General features: G+C 34.3%; 1 protein-coding gene across 2 annotated transcripts; it reads left to right on the top strand.

Annotated features, from left to right (window-relative positions):
- Nucleotides 1-5,447: 5,447 nt before the first annotated feature.
- Nucleotides 5,448-14,882, top strand: LOC127790507 (protein ENHANCED DISEASE RESISTANCE 2). Of its 2 annotated transcripts, XM_052320053.1 has the most exons (21): nucleotides 5,448-5,933; nucleotides 7,763-7,837; nucleotides 7,971-8,024; nucleotides 8,104-8,169; nucleotides 8,245-8,303; nucleotides 8,517-8,647; nucleotides 8,717-8,763; nucleotides 8,837-8,934; nucleotides 9,708-9,803; nucleotides 9,905-9,969; nucleotides 10,051-10,122; nucleotides 10,639-10,785; nucleotides 10,882-11,189; nucleotides 11,719-11,785; nucleotides 11,911-12,086; nucleotides 12,844-12,945; nucleotides 13,083-13,133; nucleotides 13,219-13,362; nucleotides 13,930-14,025; nucleotides 14,232-14,333; nucleotides 14,532-14,882. In XM_052320053.1, the coding sequence occupies exons 1-21, from the start codon at nucleotides 5,781-5,783 to the stop codon at nucleotides 14,622-14,624; spliced, it is 2,202 nt and encodes a 733-aa protein (XP_052176013.1). In that variant the 5' UTR covers nucleotides 5,448-5,780; the 3' UTR covers nucleotides 14,625-14,882. The 2 variants fall into 2 exon arrangements, with proteins under 2 accessions (XP_052176013.1, XP_052176020.1); XM_052320060.1 differs by lacking the exon at nucleotides 7,763-7,837.
- The last annotated feature ends 802 nt before the right edge of the window (nucleotides 14,883-15,684 follow it).

Raw genomic sequence — 15,684 nt, 5'->3', positions numbered from 1 at the left:
GTAAAACGTAAACATCAACACCTTCTTAGTGTAACTAGGACATTGTTATTCCAATCTCATGTACCTATTCAATTTCGGGGTGACTTTATTTTAATTGCAGCTTTCCTAATCAACAAGACTCATGTTCCTATTTTGAATCATCAGTCTCCTTATCAACTCCTTTATTACTCACCAGTGGATTATAACTCTTTTAAGATTGTTGAGCCAACTCGCTCATATTAATTAAGTTTTGATGATTAACAAAAATATTTTTATGATATAAATGTTTTCTCTTATTCATACAAAAAGTAAATTTATTTTGAATTAAAAGATAACTGCTTTTAGACATGTTTTCTTGTTTTAATCATTTATGTCTCAAAAGCTTATATTTGAATTTTTAAATTTTAAATTAAAGAAGAATTATTTTTAGATATGTTTTCTCTTACTCATACAAAAAGTAAATTTATTTTGAATTAAAGGAGATTATTTTTAGACATGTTTTCTTATTTTAATCATTTATGTCTCAAAAACTTATATTTGAATTTTCAAATCTTGATTTCTCATGTAAAAAGTAAATTTATTTTGAATTAAAAGTGAGACATATTTTCTTATTGTTTGAGAAAGTCTAAACATTTTTTGAATTTCAAACTTCATATTAATCCTTTCTTTAGTGGTTAAAATGCTTATAAATACCTCCCAAACTCATTTTTTAAGTATCCAAGTGTTTCCATTGCATATCCAAAGCACCCGAATGCTCTCAAATGCTCTCAAGCAAAGCATTCAAGCAATCCGAGACTCTCAAAATATTATTGCACATCCACCAAAGAGCCACAAGGCAAGAGGAGAAAAGTTCTTCAAGTCTCTTACGACAAATCTGAACTTCTCCATTTGAGGTTACAAATTTATTTATTTATTTAAATATTATTATCTTGTATAATTTGTTCTTAATTATTTATTTGTGTCCAAGTGTGAATAAATTATTTGTAACATTTAAATTACTATTGTGGATTGTATAGGTTTCCTAGAACCATTAAAATCTAGATGAATCTAGTTTCCAAGGTAAGGTAGGAAAAAAACTATGGTGTAGTAGTTGCCTAGAACCCATTGTAATCTAGGTATGTATCTAGTTTCCAATGTGAGCTAGTGTGGAAACCTTGGTGAAATTATTTTAGTGGAACTCTAAGGATGGTTAAATCTTGGGAAAGTGGACTAGGTGTGTGTGAAGACACTGAACCACTATAAATTGTGTTGTGCCTCATTGTATTTATTTTTGTTATATCTTGTGGCATACATTTATTATCAATCTCAAATATAATTTATTATATTTATCAAATATATATTTTACAATAAAATCATTAATCAAGAATATTTATTAAAATTGAGAAAAATTTTAATCACTCAATTCACCCCCCCTCTTGAGTGGTCATACCCTAAGGGACCAACAAATGTGTTTGGTACACTTTGCTTTGCTTCCACCTTGCCTTCCCATTGGTCAAAATTCACTCCTAGAGCTATAGCTTGTGTTTTCGTTGGATATATAATGGTATAAAAATGTTACAAGCTTTATGACATAGCCTCACAAAAATTCTTTGTTTCCTATGATGGTTTCATGAAGATAATTTTCCCTTTCACTCTATTATTTCTAAAGATGCAGTTGTGGATCCTTTTCTTGATTTGGTCTTGCCCAAACCTATTCCTAATATGAATTTTTCTACTACAACTGCACATGATTCTATACCCTCAATTGAACATTCCTCTCTTGTTAATCCTGGCCCTTGTCCCAACAATCATGCTCCTTCTCTTCGTAAATCTACTAGGATTACCAGACCTCCTTCTTATCTTCAAGAGTTTCATTGTTATTTGCTAACTCAGATGCCATTTTCTCCTACATCTTCTTCATATCCTTTAGATAATTTTATTTCACATTCTACTTTGTCACTTGTTCACAGATAGTTCATTCTCAATGTTTCTTCCAATTTTAAACCCCAATTTTATCATCAGTCAGTGCACTGTACTCACTAGAGGGATGCCATAAATGTTGAACTAGAGGCTATGCATCTCAATGGTACTTGGATTGTTACTCTCTTACCTCGAGACAAACATTCCAGTGGGTGTATAATATTAAATACAAGTCAAATGGGTCCATATAGAGGCATAAGGCTTGTTTAATGGCTAAGGAATACACATAGCAAGAAGGTTTGGATTTCTTGGACACGTTTTCCCTCGTAGCCAAGCTAGTTACAGTTAAAGTCCTCTTAACTCTATCTTCTGCTCATAAGTGGCCTCTTGTCCAGCTTGATGTAAATAACATCTTCCTTAATGGAGATCTTTTTAAGGAGGTTTATATGGATTTTCCTCTTGAGTATAAGTCTTAGGTTGCTATTGCTTAGGGGGAACGATTGGTGTGTCAGCTTCATAAGTCCATCTATAGCCTGAAACAAGCCTCAAGGCAATGGTTTTCCAAGTTTTCTACTGCCTTGATTAAGTATGGTTGTCTTCAATCCAAATCAGATTATTCTCTTTTTGCTAAGGGTGTTGGTTTAATTTTGCGATCTTGCTAGTGTATGTTGATGATATCACCATCACAGGTTCAGATAATGTTGTTATAGCCTCACTTAAGGTATTTCTCCATAGTCATTTCAAGCTTAAGGACCTTGGACGCTTATGGTACTTTCTTGGACTTGAGATTACTCGGTCTCATAAAGGTATTTTTCTTTCACAAAGACACTATACTCTAGAGCTCCTTGAGGTTAATCTACTATTAAGTAATAACCAAGGTTTATTATTAAAACAAAGACACTATACTCTCAAAGATTTATTATTAAGTATTATATATGTTTCTTAGATCCGTTAAAATCTAAGTGAATCTAGTTTTCAAGATAAGATAGGGAGAAAATCTTAGTGTAGTGGTTGCCTATAACTCATTGTAATCTATGTGTGTATCTAGTTTCCAATGTGAATTAGTGTAGAAACCTTGGTGATTTTGATTTAGTGGAACTCCAATGGTGGTTAGACATTGGGAAAGTGGACTAGGTGTATGTAAAGACACTGAACCACTATAAATTGTGTTGTGCCTCATTGTATTTATTTTTGTTATATCTTATGACTTACATTTATTATTAATCTCAAATATAATTTATTATATTTATCAAATATATATTTTTTAATAAAATCATTAATCAATAATATTTATTAAAATTGAGAACAAATTTAATCACTCAATTCACCTCCCTTCTTGAGTGACCATATCCTAAGGGACCAACAGTATTCAATAAGTTACCTAAATTTTATTTAAAATTAGCATCTAATTATTGAATAAATGGGTGAGTGGTTAAAATAATCCCTTATCAAAATGAAAAAACAATTTAAGAAAGAATCATGTTAGATGTACATCATTTTTGTACATCTTGGACTACACAAAAAGATATTATGACCAAAATACCTCTCGCATTCATGCGCCTTATGAGAGACATTTTTGTCATTGATACACCTTTGTGTAGTCTAAAGTGCATACAAAGCTGTACCAATAGCATTATTCTTTAAGAAACATTCTTTTTTAACTATTTTTATGGATCGAAACGCTTTTGTATTTAATTTAACTAATTATCAACTTATTCAGTTTATTTTTAAAATATCGCATATTTTAAAAGTGCAACATCTACTTGTTTGTTACCGTAGGTGAGAGCAATTTCGAAGGTGATCACTTTAAAAGAACAAAAATATATACAAATAACATTCATATGAGAATTCATAAATTAGTATATGATATAAATATTGGAGAGGAAATAAAAATATGTGTATATATATATATATAATTTTTACCATTAATGAGAATTCACAAGTACTAATTTTGTATTGAGTAAATTTATCGAACAAATGTAATAATCCCCAAAGAAATTATTTAACATAATAGGGATACATGTTGCTGATATAATATTACTTTATAATATATTATGTGTATTATTATTCACTAATATTTTAAGATTTACGTAACTAACTCCACTTAATGAAATTAAGGACAAATTTTAAGGTACCAATACCTATTCTCTCTGCACTTGCATTGCACCTCACCCTTCTCATGTTGCGCGGCACCCTCTTCCGGGTTGTACCATATCCCCTTTCAATGGTACCTCGAGCTCTTCAGAGTAATTTTACCCTTTGACTGTCCTAAAAACTCATAAGATTGAAACTTTTGGTTGCTATTAAATTAAGAAAAATCCCATATTCAAACTAAAAACAGAGGCAAATAAGGTTGGGTAAATGTTTTGTGCATGAAGTGGCACGTGTTGACTCTAAACATGCAAGTCCTCTACCATTTGCAAAGAACGAAAGAAGGCTGGGCCATGGCCGCTGCATGTCTCATGATGTAGCTTAATTAGGAAGAAGTAAAGAACAAAGGTTGGTGTTATCATATGCAATCGGTTGGTGACAGTAAGCAGCATCAGATTATAGTTGGGACAATATTATTGAGTTAGCTCACCCACACCAATCATGCCAAATTTCTTGCCAATTCTCATCATTCTTTCATAGTCCAGCATTTTTTTTTTTTATCTTTAATAAAGAAATATTCAAATGACTAAAGATACAACACTCTACTTTCCATTCTAGTTTGGCAAAGTATCATCTCCTTTCTAATTCATAAATTAGTACGTTTTGTAATGAGCAATCTCATAAATAATTGAAAGGCATATGACACGATTTTGAGACAATATTTTCTTCTTTAGATGGTTGGATGGTTTATATCAAGGTAACGTTTGTTAAAATAAATAAAATAAGATTGTATCAAAATAAGGTTTGAATGATGTTCAAACTAAGATATAAAATGGCAAAATAAGTTTAGAAAATATTATAATATTTTTATTAAACTGTTTATTAACTTTTTTTAGAATGCATTAGAAGACATATGTATCATTTTTTTTTATCTGTAAGGTTTAATATATATTTATCTTGAAAAAATGAGAAATAAACATATATAGAAAATAATAAATAACAAGTCACGTAACTTCTTTTTTTTAAAATTGTTTAGTAAATTTAATAAATATATTAAAAAAAAAATCTTAAATATTTTTTATATCTTATATTTTTTTATCTATATATTAATTAACAAACACTACAAAAGGTACTTATTAAATTTAATAATAATTTTTCTAATTTTGCCCGTAATCAAATGAATGGTGCAGGGGCAAAATAGTAAAAATACCTCATCAACCTCACACTTTGATGCCTTATATCATTATTCTCTCAAAAAATATGTTTAGCTTTAATTTGTTTATTTATAATTTAAGAAGAATGAGTTTGAATAAATGCACCCCCAAATTTGTTTCACATATTGGCACCGAAAAGGAAAAATGGGGAGAGGGCAAAAGAGTCAATTGACGTCCATGAGTTGGATTGTAGTGTACGCCCGCTGGCGATGTTTTTGTCCCACAATAAGTAGCGATTCTCAGTTGAGTTACTTGGCCAGAGAGCAACTGAGCAACAGAGCCACAGCCAAAAGGAGACAAAAAAAGAGAAAGAAAGAAGGAAAGAAGAAAGAAACAGAAATTAAAGAGCCGCGGCGTCACCTGAAATTCCGAAGAGTCTTTTTCTTTTGATTCTCTGATTCCCCTTTGACCGGGCCCGAACCCAGCAGCCTCTGTGAATTCATTGAATTTATCGGTGGGCCTAATACTGAAAAACTGACCAAAAGTACTGAAAATATATATGCATTTGTATGTATGAAATTGCTTTGAGCGAGCGTCTGATGAGCCAAATTTGAGGAATCTGGGAGGTGGGTTTCTCACTTTCTTGACATTTCTCAAATGGGTGTCTCCCAGAACGATGGCAAGATGGAAGGTTGGCTGTATCTCATTCGTTCCAACCGGTTTGGTCTGCAATACCCGCGAAAGCGCTACTTTGTTCTCCAAGATCACCATCTCAAGAGCTTCAAATCAGTTCCTGCCTCGAACAACGAGGTCCATTCTTGATTTTGGTCCATTCCGTGCTTTCCTAATTTTTGGGTGGATATCTGCCACTTCATTTTGTTGTGCAAATTGTTTCTCTTTAGTGTTCTTGTTTGTTTTACCCATTGATTTACCTACAATGAATGTTCCAAGAAACAATCCTTGCTTTCTTTCTGGTTCGATGGGAAGGTCTATCAGCAAAAATTTTCATCATCCATTATATGATGTGTATATATAGATAATATCCCAATACGCCGTGTTTGTCCGTGTAAAGGAATTTTACCCTTTTGCAACTTCTGTTAATGGAATGGTTAATGGTTCTAGCTGGATTTTTGGTTCTGATTGTCGGCTATTTTTCTTCTTTTTGCCTTCCCATCTTTAATATGGTACTTCTGGTGCATTAGAAGTTTTAACATGCTTTAATTTCAGGTTATTGGGATTCTTTCGTTTGTGAATCATGCTTAAAGAGTCTTCTTTTGTGTACTGCAAGGAATATCCAGGGTAACAGATAAAAAGACAGATACTTCCAAATAGTTGATTTGGTCGTACTTGTCTTGCTAGGAATTGATTCTTGTCTAGTCCATCTGAACCTCACAAAAAGTGAGAAGCATTAGTAGTGTCGTTAGCTTTTCCTTCTTCATCCACCTCTGCCTTTTTCTCCCCCGCTTTTTCTTGCTTCTGTTCCTTTTCCAAAGTGTTCTTTTTTATGCTGCCTACCAGATTTTTGTGGTGTCTTTATTTGGATTCAGATATTGACAAACAAAGGCATAAAAAGGATGATGTAGATCCTGCAACTGGATGGGTAGATCAAGAGTTTTTCTTTTTCCCTTACAGGCTTACACTATGTTCCTTAACACCAAAAATTAATGCAAAAACAAGTGAAAACTTTTCTAAAAAAGAAGTTTTGGGCATGTTATATTGCAGAAAGAATTGATTGTGAAAATAGAATAATAGAAATGCAGTTCATCAGTATCTAATATGGTGTTTGGAGATTATGGGGAAATTTTAGTGATAGAAGATAAGGTCCTAACCTTTTCTTGTTCTCTCTGCCTCGTTCCATTTTATTTATCCAAGAGTCCTAGCAGTGTTTCTTTATTGCTGTTGAGGTGTGTCAGTCTTTTGTGGTGTGATTGTTCTAGCCTCACTATATTTACTTAAAAGGAGTTCCTGTCTTCAAAATGTGATGTTTGTTAAGTATCAGTAGGAATTAGTTGTGAGGTTATTTTGGACTTTGGTCTTGACCATCTTCTGGAGCCCGGTTTGTTGTCATTACACATTGGTTGGTAGAGGTATAAGTCTATAGAGGAGATAGAACACGTGCAGTGTACATTAATTCATGGTAAGTACTGCAAAATAAAGAAAAAAAATTATAATTTCTGCATTTTCATGTGCTAAGCTCATGCTTGACTTGTGTGAAAATCTTTGCTTCACATTTGAAATCTTTCTGTGGGAAAATACATAATTCAACACATGTTCATGGAAACTCAGGACACTAACTGGCATCATCAGAGATATAATTGGTTTCATAGCTCATTTTTATTTGATTTGCACCGGAATCAAGTCCAAGGGCAGGCTGAAATATTACGCTGCTGCCAAGAAAGAGCATATTAGTGTTGGCTTTGTCGAAGTGTTACTATCATGTCACAGTATGGACTCAAGATAATAAGTGGAAAAAATGAATTGTAAAGCATCTTTGCATGAGCACTCGTTAAAATATTTCATGCCATTCATTTGAAATGGGCATACAGCTTTTGCAACTTTGTCTCTTGGACTTCCACATTTTTCAAGTGCACAAAAATTTCAGAATATTAGCTTAATTGGTAATGCTGCTTTTATGCCAGGATCCTATTAGAAGTGCAATTATAGACTCTTGTGTTCGGGTGACAGACAATGGGAGAGAAAGCATTCAAAGAAAAGTATAATGTTGAACCATTTTTCTCTGGGGGCAACCATATATTCTGGTTTAATTTTCTGATTAGTTTGTTCCAAGTTGTGTTTTCCACTCTTTTGTTATTGACTGTCATGGAAATCTAATGTGCAAACTTGCAGGAATTCTTCATTTTCACACTCTACAATACTTCTAATCACAATGATCAACTGAAGGTGGGGTAAATTTCTTGTTGAATATTGCATGATTCAATAGACAACCTAGATGCTTGATTTATGAAAACTATGCTTGTAGCTAGGAGCAAGTAGCCCAGAAGAAGCTGCTCGATGGATTCATTCCTTGCAGGAAGCAGCATTAAAGGTATCAAGCTACTCATTTTTGTTAATCTGGTGAGTTATTGCAAACAAAGAAACTAACTATTATGTGCATGTGCAGGCAGACCAGAACCCAGCAGATGTTCTGGGTGGCCCCAAGAGTGAGAGGCACTCCTGGAGGTAAATTGTATACTTAAAAATGTAATTATCATATTTGAAAAGCATATAGCTTTTCATTATGCCTTACTTTTTGGTAATTGGCATAGATATCTTTTTCTACTAAGAAAATTAGTGGAAATTTTGGAAAAAAATATGGTACCAGCATAAGTTTGTCAGTTTGAGCTGATTTCTTTCTATTCATTGTTACTTTGTTGTATCTCCTGTTGTTCACAGCTTGAAGCATTCTAAAAGGGCACATTGTATGAACTCCATTGACTGGACTCTGTGTTCATCCAGACACATGGATCCAGTATCATCTGATGTTATTGCACCTTCACCTTGGACAATCTTTGGTTGTCAGAATGGTAAGTTCAGGAAAATATCTGCCTTTAAATTCGGCTGAAATTGTGTATTTAATACTGGGTGTTGTACAGGTCTTCGACTATTTAAAGAAGCAAAAGATAATGAATCTAATGGAAAGGTTAGCGGCATCTTAATATGCTACCAAGGTTTTTCAAGAGCAATCATGTTAAACATGCTCCTAATTCATGCAGTGGGATGATCATCCTGCAATAATGGCCGTTGGTGTAGTTGATGGAACTTCAGAGGCCATCTTTAAAACACTCATGTCTCTTGGTCCTTCAAGATCAGAGTGAGTTTACAAAATATCCCTTTATATTTCTGTATTGAAGCATTTATATCCTTAAAATCTTTCAGAATAGTCTGGTTGGGGTGTGATGCCTTACTGTTCACCTTTGAGCCATGCAAAGATGTGACCATAGGTCAGACATCACTATGATAAAAAAATACAGAAAGGAAGAGACTAGATATAAATAGATGACCATAGTGCATCAATAGTACAACTTATGCCGATACATGTTATGCTAGTAATTTGGATCAAAAGCTCAAACTGACAATAGATGTGTTTTTAATGTAATTTATTTGATTAATTTTCTGATTGTGATGGACAATTAGTTGTAATTAATCAAAATGCTTATAATTTTATCTATTGATTCATGTAAGCCTTGTAGCAATTCTAGAATACTCCTACGCTGCTTCTGTCCCATCTGTGTATCACATAACACTAGCTTCACATGCTGAGCATATCTGCTCATGTTTGTGCCTTATGCACCCATAGTAATGAATGCCTCACTTTAGTAGTGATAAGTCTGGCTTTGTTTGGTCTTTGAGGTGTGAATTCTTCTCTGACTCATTTAATGGCATGTCTCAGTATCAATTATGGTATAATAAACCCTGAAAGTAGAAGCCAAGAAGTTGTGAAACTACACTATACCATAGCATAATATTTCTGTGTTCTAAGTTTTTGTTTTCTTGGAATTGTCTACCTTCATATTCATGTCACATTTTGAATTCCGTCTATCATTTTGTGTCCTTTTCCAATGGTAACTATTCTTTGTCTTGCAGATGGGATTTCTGTTTCTACAAAGGCAGTGTGATTGAGCACCTTGATGGTCACACTGATATTGTGCACAAGCTATTAAAAAAAGATTGGTTACCTTGGTATGATTCAAGTCGTACCTTGTAGCAAATGTTTATGATGCTTTTATTCAAGAGCCCATATGTGTAATATAGACCTTTTATTGATTGATCATTGTTTGCAGGGCAATGAAGCGAAGAGATCTATTGTTACGGCGTTATTGGAGAAGGGAGGATGATGGCACATATGGTACTAATATTTTAAAATGCAACTTAGAAGACAACGCATTTATCATCTGAAAATAACTTCTCCATGTGTATTCTCTTGCAGTTATACTCTACCATTCAGTGTTCCATAAGAAGTGTCCACCTCAGAAGCGCTACATCCGTGCTTGCCTTAAAAGTAATGTATGCTTAAAATTCAGCAGTAGGAGAAGATTTTATTTGACATTTTTGAGTTTCTTGTATTGTGTGTCCTCCAAATAAATATGCATACTTGATGCCTGCTGCTATCTCGATCTTTATGCAAGGAACTAGATATCTATGGCTCTTGAATTTATGTGTGTATTCAATGTATTTACACATGCTTGTGACAGTGCGTTATCCACTTTGGAGCAGCTGGTCTGATATGAATTATGCTGGTTGGCTTATTATTCCATTTCTTTTCTGGTTCTAATATTTGTTATTGTGGCTGCTGTCGGGGTTCTGTCCTTTGTGGTATCCGACTTGTACTTTATTTAAAGCTCTCTGGTGTGTTTTCTTTTTAATCCAATGATGGTGTTCCAGTTGTGCTTGATACTGCCTAGCTTGAACAGTACAATAAAAAGCAATATTGCCTTTTCAATAAAGCTCTCTGGAATTTTCTTTTCAATAATCTATCAAGAGAAGAAAAAAAGATAACCTTTTCCTGCTCTTTCAGGTGGAGGATATGTAATATCTCCTGCGAATCAAGGGAAACAATCAGTTGTGAAACACATGCTTGCCATTGATTGGAAATTCTGGAAATCCTATCTACATGCATCTTCAGCTAGAAATATAACGATCCGTATGCTTGGGAGGGTTGCTGGTATTCTTCTTCATGTGCATGCCTTTATTCTGGGCTCTTTTCAAATGTTTAGTTTTTTCCAATACTGAATAGATATTTCCATATTTTCATTTGCAGCATTGCGAGAATATTTTAGAGCTAAAGTAGGAGATTACCCCCCCTCTGATTCTTCATCAGGTGAGTTGACAACAGATAATAGGTTGGCTCAAAATGAAGATGTTATGGTTAAGGTTCAAACAAGAGCGGAGATTGGGAAGGATAAGGAGGATATGGAGGAAGAAGTTATCAAATCACCTTCAGAACAAGCTAGCCTCATGGGATTGGATGATGAAGCAGATGAGTTCTTTGATGTCTCCGAACCACTAGATTACAATCATTTAGAGAATGATTGGTGTTCCGATATGGGTGCAGAAGCATATTCTCAGGTACTTATAGTAGTTCCCAGTGGGATAGAGTACTATGATGTGCCGTTTCAGTTTTGTTGCATAAGATCAACTAGTCAAAGTGTTATTTTTTTAACTAACCTGTGTGTGGTGTTTAGAGCATGATTTGATGATAAGGATAAACTGATTGTGTTTCAAATTCCTCTTATGATATTTGATGATTTAATTGTGGTGTTTTCTTCACTAGCATGTAACTGCATTTGAATGTCTGTTCCAATCATATTGTTAAACCAATTCCTTGGCTTAATGGATAGTCTGCATCAGCATCGTGTGTGTTTTTAGTCCCCTAGATGTAGGCGATGCAATCTACATTCTGAAGCCAAAGGCACTCAGATCCCACTATTTTGTTCTTCTGCCTAGCTCATCCTGGTCAAGTTTTCCCTTGTAAACATAAACACTAGGTGACAAATAATTGTACAGTTTGTTCAGTCATATGTGGGAATGCTGTGTTCTTCTAGGTGTTTCTTGTTTTACCGTACTCACTTTCCTTCTTGGGTGTTGAGAATGACAGGATATCCACCATCCACCAAGATTATCAACTGCTGCCAGTTTTGTGAAAAAATTGCATGATCTTGCAGGTGAGTCGAATTTTACAAAACTCAATTTACTGACTGGTGGTTCTCTTTCTCCCCCTTCACTACTCTCTAGTAGTTTTTGTTCTTTCTGTAAAATGCTGCTTGACTTGGGCTTCTGCTTGCCACAGTCCAAAAGAGGGGTTATATAGACTTACAGGAGATGGCCAGGGAAGATGCTTTCTCATGTTACTACGGTTCCACTCTCCCGAAGGATCCAACTTGCAATATGCCTTGCAGTTGGACAGAAGCAGATTCGTCAACATTTCTAATTCGTGGAAAGACTTACTTAGAGGACCATAAGAAGGTGTGGCGAATATTTTATCTTAATTATCAAACCTCAAAGATTTCATAAACATGCTTTTTGAAGAATGTTATGCTGCATCCATCAAAGCTCAGGATCCTATCATCAGCAGCAATTCCATTATTTCTTCAGCATGATAAAAGTTTTCTGGGGGAAACTTCTTTGGATAGTCCACAGTATGTTCACTATGCCAAGGAACGGAAGTTGCAAGAAGAATATTGCTTGTCCTGCAATGTCTGATAGCTATTGGACTAGATGTGCCCTGTTTCACATCTTGCTTCTGAAATTAGATTTTCCACATTTAAAAACTTGATGGGAAACTATTTGGCATGATATGAGATATAATGGCTTTACAGAGAATCTGGTATCAGGTAGAGATGATTGAGGAACTACAATACATGTAGCCAACCCCACCTGGTGGAATTAAGGCTTGGTATTTTGTTAGTTTTTCTTTCTTCATTTGTCAATAGGTAGAGAAAACCATCTCAACTGATTGAAAACTTTCTGGCTTTCTCTGCATCATGCCTAAAAGTGTTTTGATATGTACTTTTATCTCTCTTGAGATTTTTCAATTAGTAAATTTGTTTCAGTTTTATTTAAAATTGAGCCGTATGTTCCGCATATAATTTAATGATCTCCTGCCTTTATGAAATATACTTTCATTTGTGAAATGCCCCCCCAAAATTACAGTCTTCCTATAAGATATGAACTTTCATGTGCTGCTATTCACTTCATTGTACTGCATTTTTTTTTTTTTCAGTTCAAGGCAAAAAGCACTCTAATGCAAATGGTTGCGGCTGATTGGCTGAGATCTGACAAGCGAGAAGACAACCTTGGAAGCCGTCATGGGAGCATAGTCCAGGCAAGTCTGCCTTTCACATTAACTCTTATTTTAAACCAATATTTTATGCCTCAACTCAGTTCTTGCAGATCTCAGTCGTTGCAATAACTGGATATATATGGTTGAATATAGTTTTAACTACTAGGATCTTTGTGCAGAAATTTGCAGCAAAGGGTGGCCCCGAATTCTTTTTCATTGTAAACATACAGGTGAAACTGGTCCTACCTTGTTGATCTATTTCTGGATAGAACTGAAAGTCAAAATCATTTACCATGAAACATTACAATGAACCAGGTTCCAGGTTCAACAACATATAGCCTTGCTCTGTATTATATGATAAACACTCCCATACAAGACATTCCTCTGCTGGAGAGCTTCGTCAGAGGGGATGATGCATATAGAAATTCAAGGTTTAAGCTCATACCCTACATATCTAAGGTTAGTATGTCACATAACTGTCAATTTGGCATTCAATTGCATGCCTAACAAGGTTGATCTTGTTCTATGTTTTGTTTCGGGAATAGATACAATTAAACGTGTAGGAGTGAGTCTTGTGATTGTTGTTGTTGTTACACAATTTTTGCGCCCCCCCCCCCCCCCCCTTTCCGGGGGGTGAAAGCGGCCAAAAACAAAGGAAAACAAGCTTTATAAAGCATAAGAAATGTAAAATCCATGCTTCATGATGTTTAATGGTCTCGGGTACTAGTGTATTAATAAATGTCTCTTCTTCTCAACCTTGTTTGATGGAAAAGAAATGAATAGAGCCAACACTTTCTATGACATCCCTGCTAAAGAACTTTGGGCATTTTTCTTTGAATGTCTAGTATCACGTCCGTGAAGTTTATGCCCACCAGATGGTTCTTGAAGGAAGAGTGGTTATCTATATATATTAGCTTTTTGCGTTTCGCTTGCAATCTGACTAAAGAATTTGCAACTTGTTGCATAAACTGAATTTATTATCATGTATGGTTCGTACATCACTAGTCCGCTCTTTTTACTTCTCAGGGTTCGTGGATAGTCAAGCAGAGTGTTGGCAAGAAAGCATGCTTGGTGGGTCAAGCGCTTGAAATAAATTATTTTCATGGGAAGAACTACTTAGAGGTAAGGAAGGCACAGGAGTGATCATCACTGTAAAGTATGAACCATGAGTAACTGGTATTAGCGCTGCCAACTTCTTCATCTTTCTTTGCATGCCAGCAAAAAGAGCTCTTGTTAACTACATTGTTAAATGCTCAAAGAGCTCTTGTATTAATATGGCGCTTCATGTTACATAAAGCTAATTCCACAATAATAAATTGTGCTTTCAGCTCGGCATCGATATTGGGTCGTCTACAGTGGCAAGGGGTGTGGTCAGCCTTGTCCTTGGCTACCTTGACAATTTGGTCATTGAAATGGCATTCCTAATACAGGTAAAAGAACTCTACTTTCTGCCAAACAGAGTAAATTTGTCATTCACTTGGTCCATGTTAAGTTCTTAAAACAGGACCCAGCCTACTTTATGAATGGTCATAAGACTCTGTCTAATATTTGAGTATTCTCCTACCACTATAGTCAATCCCGCTAGAGAGATATATCTGTTAATATGAGCTGTCATTTTCTCTTGGCAGGCTAATACGCGAGGGGAGCTCCCGGAGCATCTGCTCGGGACCTGCCGCCTGAACCATCTGGATGCCTCTAAAGCAGTTTGGGTGAATCCATGAAAGTCTGCTCGCTTCTCTGCAGGCCTGCACTGCAAGCATCTGGAATTTGCTCAATGGAACATAATATATGGTTATGCCAACTGAAAATATGCTTTTGTGGAAGATCAATTTGTCAACTCATTCTTAGAACTCGGCAACTTCAAATGGGCAGAGTAAAGGGTGGTGCCATATATGGTGGTTTTTAGTAGGGATGGCCCATGGCCATACTTCACATGGCAGGGACTCTTTGAACTACATTTAATAGATTGAATGTTCTAATATTTCTCTGCTTATAAGTTGCAATATTAAGCACCTATGCATTGTCTTACATAAACAAATTCTGTAATAACCAATTTTAGCATAGTTGACAAAAAACACCAAATGACTAACGATCATCAATTTAATTATAAACATGCAACTAAAAATGATAAGATTGTGACAGTATTATATGCAGTGCACAAGATCCTGACTCTAATATGATTTGATGATATATTTTAGCAAACAAAAATAAATGATAAATTTAAGATGATAAAAAGTAATCAAAAGATATTTAATCACTAAACAAAAAAATCACAATGGAAAATTTAAAAATTAAAGACATATACAAAATAAATAAATTGAAACAAAACTAAGATTTATCTCAGTGCATCGAATTTTTTAAAACATAAAGGTAATAAGTGCAATTTAAACAAATTTTATGAAGAATATATAAAATTTTACCTAATTTTAAAATATATTTAAAATGTATCATCTATTTTTCAATTGTACATTATAAAAAAAATCAAATATCATGTTAGAGTTATTTTATCAACGCATCTTGTATTTATGCTAAAAGGATATTCAACTTATATAATATTTGTTAAAATTAATAAGATAAGATTGTATTAATATAAAATTAAAATATATTTCGCACGAATATATGAAATGGTCGAGATAAGAATGATAAATATTTTAAATTTTTTATCAAATTATTTGTTTAATTTTTTAGAATGCATTGAGGGTATATAGGTTTTTTTTTTTTTATCTATAAGATTCAAAATAAATTTATCTGAACGGATGAGAGATAAATTTATTTGAAAAA

The sequence above is a fragment of the Diospyros lotus genome, chromosome 1 (genome assembly GCF_014633365.1).
Source record: "Diospyros lotus cultivar Yz01 chromosome 1, ASM1463336v1, whole genome shotgun sequence".
Lineage (NCBI taxonomy): Eukaryota > Viridiplantae > Streptophyta > Magnoliopsida > Ericales > Ebenaceae > Diospyros > Diospyros lotus.
Note: the sequence above shows the minus strand (reverse complement) of the source record. Positions and strands in the feature narration are given on the sequence as shown.